At 40.7% G+C, this 7151-nt stretch overlaps 1 protein-coding gene across 1 annotated transcript; it reads left to right on the top strand.

Moving 5' to 3' along the window:
• The first annotated feature begins 867 nt into the window (after positions 1-867).
• Positions 868-6421, top strand: LOC126389404 (charged multivesicular body protein 1b-like). The gene is made up of 8 exons (XM_050043070.1): positions 868-1044; positions 1397-1494; positions 1605-1751; positions 3065-3133; positions 3242-3349; positions 3483-3526; positions 3884-3956; positions 6302-6421. The coding sequence occupies exons 1-8, from the start codon at positions 1029-1031 to the stop codon at positions 6347-6349; spliced, it is 603 nt and encodes a 200-aa protein (XP_049899027.1). The 5' UTR covers positions 868-1028; the 3' UTR covers positions 6350-6421.
• Positions 6422-7151: the final 730 nt, after the last annotated feature.

The following is a 7151-nucleotide window of genomic DNA, read 5'->3' as shown; positions in this document are numbered from 1 at the left end:
TCTTGCCGCCTGTGCCATCTCTTCAACAACTAAATCCCTCTAAGTATGTTCCCGTCAGCCCTCAGGCCAGTCCAGACTGCCATTCTCTCCACGCAAAACTCTACAACAAACGCTTACAGATGTTAATGCATCGGAAATAAAGTGAAAGAAACGTGATTAAAAGCATTAAAGCACACAGCGAGCTGCTCGGTTAAAAAAAGGTCAATTTACTCCCTCACAAAAAAAGCACAAATGACGTCACTAGACGTGTACCACAACCTACCGATACCGGGTACAAACTATTTTTAGCCTGGATGGAACTTGTCTGCTTTGGACACGCGCGCCCGTCCACCTCTCAAACGGTGGTGACGTAGGAGGCGCGAGCACGCCATGCGAAATCGTGACCGTGTGACGACGGTTGAAAGGTGGTGGACACAAGTTTGAGATTGCGTTCAAAGATGGAGATACATCAAGATGGTTCACACATCGTGGTCCAGCCATATGTGGTATATGTGTCCAGCCGTCGTCACAGTGAATCGACGCAAATCCAATACGGACGACAAATTATATCACACATGGACCTACCTGTTTAATAATATGTGTTTAATACAACCCATAGGATCGGTTTGTAATTAAAAACAGGTGGAATATGAAGGGACAGTTGTGAGTAGTCAGTATTTTAAAATCACCGAGCTGCGCATGCGTCACATGGGAGAGCGTATTTCCAACGTTTTAAAAGCGGTTTACAAAGTTCTTACTTACCTAAATATAACACAGAGATCTCCGGAAGTAAAAAATAAAGATTTCGCAACAATTACGAGGCGGTTGTTGTTACTGCAAGACAAACTACACACTGCCGCTTTGCTTAACTGATTTTAAGCGAATGCGGAAGTACGCGGAAGTGAAGCCTCTTGTTTCGTCACAGTGGCGAAGGAACGCTAGCTTGAAAATCAAAACAAACAACTCTGGGAAAAAAGTGAGAGGCTGGATGCTACTTTGTACCTGTGCTTAACCAGACTGAGGGTTTGTCTCAGAAAGAGACCTTCATCATGTCGGCTATGGAGAGTATCCTTTCATGTGTAGTCCATCATACATAACGGCAGATACAGTTACCTAGCAGTAGCAGTAATGCTAGCTAGCCAAATGTAAAATGGGTTTGGCAGCTAATCTTGTCAATGCATTAGCTTGTAACATTTGCCCAGTCATTCAGTGATAAAGGATGAGGATGATGGGCTTGCTAACTTAATGACTCTTTGGTTATTCACTTGTTATGAGAAAAACAATTAGTCTTGCCTGCATAGGTTTGGGTTGTGTTAGCTCAGTGTCTTCAGCTGCTCTAGTTTATACTGAGTATGTGTTTTATAATTTTAATGTATCGCCATGACTATAATAAAGCATCCCTTGACCAGCCTTACAGAACACCTGTTCAACCTCAAGTTTGCTGCCAAGGAGCTTCACCGCAACTCCAAGAGATGTGACAAAGAGGAAAGGGCAGAAAAGTCTAAAGTGAAGCAGGTTGGCTTGTTGAAAAGTGTGTTTACTGGATCCAGGGACACACTGGGCTACAGTGCAGGTATAATCTGTATTATGTTTGTATGTGTTCTCCTCTTTCTTTTGTTTCCCAGGCTATCCAGAAAGGTAATATGGAAGCAGCTAAGATCCATGCAGAGAATGCCATCCGTCAGAAGCATCAGTCCATCAACTTCTTGAGGATGAGTGCACGTGTGGATGCTGTGGCTTCTAGGGTCCAGACTGCTGTCACTATGAACCAGGTCAGGACTGGGTTCATCAGAGACTTGCTTTCTGATGTAACTTATAAGAGGTCAATGATAACCGGTGATAAACATACCTAACAAATTTACTGCTGTCACACGTCAAGATAATCTCTTATTTGGAGTGTTGGCAGATCATTTTAAGTAGGGAAAATGTGCAGATGTTTGTACTGTCTGCTGTAGTGAAAAATTAACATAATTTTTCCTACCTGAAGGTGGTTGTATGTTATATTTAATATCTTGCACCTGGTTAACACTGTTACCTTTTTATTTCTACAGTTATTTGGGGGGTATTATCTGCCTTTTATAGATTGCAGTAATATAAGGAGATGAATAAAATGGTCAGCGTCTTAACCCCTAATCCACAGAGGCACTGCAACATTGCAACTTCTAAAAAAACAGCAGACCCAGTAGCCATCTACTTCATTAATGCAGTCATCTCTCACCTCCTTGGTAGATATCTGAAGAATGACTCCCTTTATTCACTGATAAAGATGTAGAAATCACACAGCTTTTATCTGATGCCAATATAGTAGATACAAGTACTCATATGGTATATACCAGATATGTCACTCTGCATGCAGTTATTTTGAAAAACCACATATGTCAGAAGCTGAAAAGCTGCACAGTGTAACCATTTCAGGGTATAAAGTGCAAAAATAGTCCCTCACGCAGTCAAAAGTCTTACACAAAGGAGACAAAGGGAGGCAGAGTGAAAAAGGCTAGCAGACTTGCAAACTAAAAGCCACCAATTATATAATGTCATTAGATGTGCTTCAGACTTTAGGCTATTAGCTTCCCGCTCTTATGACAGTGACAGCCTCTTTTAAATGGCTTTAATTCAGATTCTCTATAGGACAGGCATCATTTCATAGAATAGAGCGTATTAGCGTCTAAATGGAAGCACAGCGTGGGATGGTATAGGTAAAAAACACCTCGTCATATTTTCATAGTGCTGCTGCCTGTCTCAAAAACATTAACACAATAGCACTGATAATAAACCCCTCTAATATAATTTGATCAACTACCGGTAAATTGGTTTTGAGATGATTAATTCGAGTCATTTTTTGTAATATAAGGGATGCTATGGGGATGAGAGGGAGTCGTGACAGAGTATCTGGTTAAAAAGCTAAAAGTGACACCTAGTGGTAATATAAGGAAACAGCACCTAAAGCTTTGCCATGTCAAAAGCCATCCTCCTGTCTGACTTCAAATACCTTGATCCTGTTTTGAGTCAAAACAACTGAGACCGGTAAAAAGTGAGAAGGCTACAAAGGCTTCAGCGCTTTATTTGATGTGCTTTTTGTGCCCAGGTGTCTAAATCCATGTCTGGAGTGGTCAAGTCTATGGATGCTACGCTGAAAAGTATGAACCTGGAGAAGGTACAAAGTGAACTCATATATATGAGCGCTGACAGACACGTACACAAACAAAGTGAAACAAAATATGGTGGATGGAGATCTTTAGAATGTTGTTTTCTTTCTCTACAGATCTCTGCATTAATGGACAAGTTTGAAAACCAGTTTGAAACTCTTGACGTGCAGACAGCTCAGATGGAAGACACAATGGGCAACACCACCACTCTGACAACACCTCAGGTAATTAACACTGTCCTCTTACTGCAAGAGAAAACTATACTCATGTGGCTGCGTATAAATGCAGGCTTAACCACGGTAATAATTCATTCATCGAATCCTCTAAACACATGTTGTTTGCTTGGTTGGTCCCTAGAATGAAGTGGATACTCTGCTGCATGAGATGGCTGATGAAGCAGGGTGAGTACGGCCAACAGCAAAATCAATGAAAAATGAATGCAAGGAACTTAAAACATACTGTTCCATCTTGTCCAAATACACAAATTAACCTTTAAAAAACAAGACACAAAGAAGAAATAGAACAAAAAGCATTATTTAAATGACTTTCATTTCAAAATCAAGGAATGTACCTCTTAAGTGTTTACAAAGTCTCCTTATAACCCATAAATCCCATTAACATTAACAGTGCATGCCGCATTGTGAGGTCAGACTGACTTTAATATCCCCTATTTTGTTAAGTTTCTTTAAGAGCTACGCAGCCATGCAGAAATGATCACGAAAGTGTTCCTGTGTTTGCTCCTCTTCTTTTATTTTTAGGTTGGATCTTAACCTGGAGCTTCCTGCAGGCCAGACTTCCGCACTGGCTTCATCTGTGGCATCAACAGAGCAGGTAACACATCCACCTTCGTCATCATGCTGTCGCTATTTTTGGTGTTTTACATTCCACAACAGAATTCACATTCACACTATCTTTATTGTCTTTGATATTCTCGTTGGTACACATGAACTAGTGTCAACCAGAAATACCCAACTGAATCACATCCCTTCTGTACGTTTGAAAGGTGGCTCTTTAAGGTTCTATATGAGATTTTGAACATTAATATAGCAGCAAACAACTATTTGCTATGTAAATATATAGTGTAGTAATGATGTCTTAAGCAGAGAGTGAAGTCATGCTCCCTCTGTGTGTGTGTTGTAATTAGCCATTGGTGCAGCTAGCAGTTCTAGGGGTGTAGATCACTGTTTTCACCATGATACAATATTATATTGATTCAGTGGACAACGATACAATATTTAGTGATATCACAAAGTCTGATTTCAAGTCAATTCACTTCAGGGGCCTGCCATCGACATGAGACAACATCATAGATCCATTTAGCTCGATCGATTACAGAAGAAGGTGGCACCCCTTTCTTTTTTACTTTTGGCCATAACAGATAAAAACAACACATAAATAATTTTAAATAATTGGAGCTTATAGCTTCTTACACTGCATAAATTTGCATCAGATTACTTATATTATTTATACGTTTTCTTACTCACTGTTAGTTTACGTCACTGCATCCACCGATAGAACAGAACATTTGATTATCAGGCTGCATGCATGTTTATTCAGTCAGATATTTTTAAAACAGAGCAGCTAATGATGCTGTAGTGAGAGCAACAAGTTAGCGCAGTGATAGGCCCGTTCAGGTTTGTCGTGCTTGCTGTGTGATTTATCTCGTTATGGCATTATTTTCTCCAGAATACAAAATATTTCCGCACTGCTGATTATTTTCCTGGGAGGGGAGTAAATATATCTCACTGCCCTTTTCTTGGTTGCTTGCCATTATATGCCAGGCGTTGTTTGGTATGACACAGACGTGCCACAGGAACTTCAAAGAAAAGGCGTATCCTAACGATGATGACATACATCAGTGTTTTCACTTTGCATTAGTGATATTGGATTATTGGTCACTGAATTGATGCATCGATCCAGACTGGTGGATCATTACATCCCTAGCAGCTGCTGCCATTTAGTCTCAGCCACCTCCATGTTTGTTTGTGACATCACAGGTGAGAGCCGTGTGCAGGCAATCCTGGCCCAGGATCTGAATGTCTAATACAGGACTTTTAAACATTTGTTTTTCAGAACGGTGTCTGTGGTGAGCTTCACTCATGTACAGCATGTAGGTTCTAATGATGGCGAGTTTCACAATTCACAAAAATATTAAACTATCCAGAGACGCTTCTTTAGGGGTGTTGCAGTGGGGAGACAAGTGGGACTGATAACTAAGGGCCCTGATGGGAGGGGAGCCCTTAAAAAGCCTCAAATAAAAAGTTTGGTATTGTTTGCAGTTTATTATTTTAAGTGGTTAGTGCCATAACTAAATTAAATTTGGCTGAATGAATCAGTTGAAAGACTGAACTGTGTATAAAAAAATAGTCAAAAGTCTTTGAGGCCTCTCTCACTCCTTACATGCATGAAATAGTTCAGTCCTGCCCTGCAATAGGATTCATGTCTAAACACAGTCAGAGCTGGTTATGCTTTTGGAGTCCTAACGTTCACTGTTATGTCTTTCCTCAAAAAAGGGAAATCAGAGTTCAAAAAAAGAAAAGAAAGCAATTTGACTTTGTACTTAAGAATTTCAAAAGGTGCGTGCGAGAGACGTGAATCAAGAGACGAAGGGTCGGGGTCCCAGAGAGACTTCCAATGCATAGGGCCCAGAATTTGGTGCTACGCCCCTGCACGTCTCAAAACACTCCTGCAGCTCAGTACACTTCACTGTATGCTCAACATGTTCAAAACAGTAACTGTCTCCCCAAAAATGGCTCACAGATGTGGCCTCTGGTGGAGCTATTGAACCTCATGGAGAGTGATAGTGTGACACAGGAGCAGTGTATTCAACCTTTTCACCTAAACAATGACTGTGTGGAACATTGCGATCACACGAATCAACAGCGGAAACATGGAATATGTGGCAGGAAGTGTTTGAGTCGTTCCCGAATATGTTTTGTTACGTTTTCCATCATGACAACCCACCATTGGAATCCACTGTAACCAACATAATTCAAGCTGACCACAGCCACTCTTCGTCAAAGACATAACCACACTCTTTATGCCTTCACCTTTCAAGCCTGCAGGGGTTGAGGGATACTTTGAGAAGTATTGCTTCAAGTGAAACTTCCAGGGCTGCCCCATTGACAAATATGGCACCTCCCCTCACTGTTATACCTGTTGTGTGTCGTTATCAGGACGAACTATCCCAGAGGCTGTCTAGACTGCGAGACCAGGTGTCGTAATCACGTCGAAAAGCAGAAGATCAGGAGGAGGGAGAAGAGCAGGAGAAGCAAGAAGAGACAGGGGGTGAAAAAGTGGAGAATAAAAAAAAGAATGTGCCATGTGCCTGAAAGCTCTGTGTTTCAGGTTTGTCCTGCTGTGAGAGGTTAGGGTGCTGTCTAACAGCAGATAAGGACAGAGGGTCCTGCATCTCATGCAGTCCCTCTGTGATAATGTTCATTTGCACACTTATATTTAACTTGTATTCTGGTTATTTATTAGCTCAATATTATGACATGACTGTGCTGGCATGTTTCTTTATTTTAAGGTGGTGCACCTCATATTCTAAATGGATTTTTGGCGCAAATTGTTAAGAGAAAAAACAACTGTTCTTAATAATACCTCATTCCAAAGTGATTATACACTATGTATAAAATGTAAAAAGCTTTTTATTATATTTATTTGTGTATTTATTTATTTACTGCCTGCTTCACTGACTGATTACTAAGAGCATGCTTGTCTTGTAACTGTTATATCCTACCTGCTTGGTTGAGGATGTTGGGACCTGCATTGTCAGTTTTTTGTTTTTGCTGCAGTGCTGAAAGTCAGACTTATAGTATTTGTTTATATGGTATGGCAGGGCTAAATGTTTGCCTCAGACACGCTCTGGAGAAAGCTGGAATAGTGTTGATTTGCTGCTCGTAGCGGCAGGGTGTGGACTCAAGTCACAAATTTGATGACTTTAGACTCTATTTGACAAAATCAGAAGAAGACTTGCAACTCGACTTGGACTTTAACACTTTGGACTTGATTTTTTTTACTTGA

This window comes from Epinephelus moara, chromosome 4 (genome assembly GCF_006386435.1).
Source record: "Epinephelus moara isolate mb chromosome 4, YSFRI_EMoa_1.0, whole genome shotgun sequence".
NCBI classification, from domain to species: domain Eukaryota; kingdom Metazoa; phylum Chordata; class Actinopteri; order Perciformes; family Serranidae; genus Epinephelus; species Epinephelus moara.
Note: the sequence above shows the minus strand (reverse complement) of the source record. Positions and strands in the feature narration are given on the sequence as shown.

Bases quoted from the DNA above. Each gene is read 5' to 3' on its own strand.
- LOC126389404 (XM_050043070.1), top strand. The intron at 1,495-1,604 runs GTTGGCTTGTTG...TTTGTTTCCCAG, and splicing joins AAAAGTCTAAAGTGAAGCAG to GCTATCCAGAAAGGTAATAT. The intron at 3,527-3,883 runs GTGAGTACGGCC...TTTTATTTTTAG, and splicing joins GAGATGGCTGATGAAGCAGG to GTTGGATCTTAACCTGGAGC.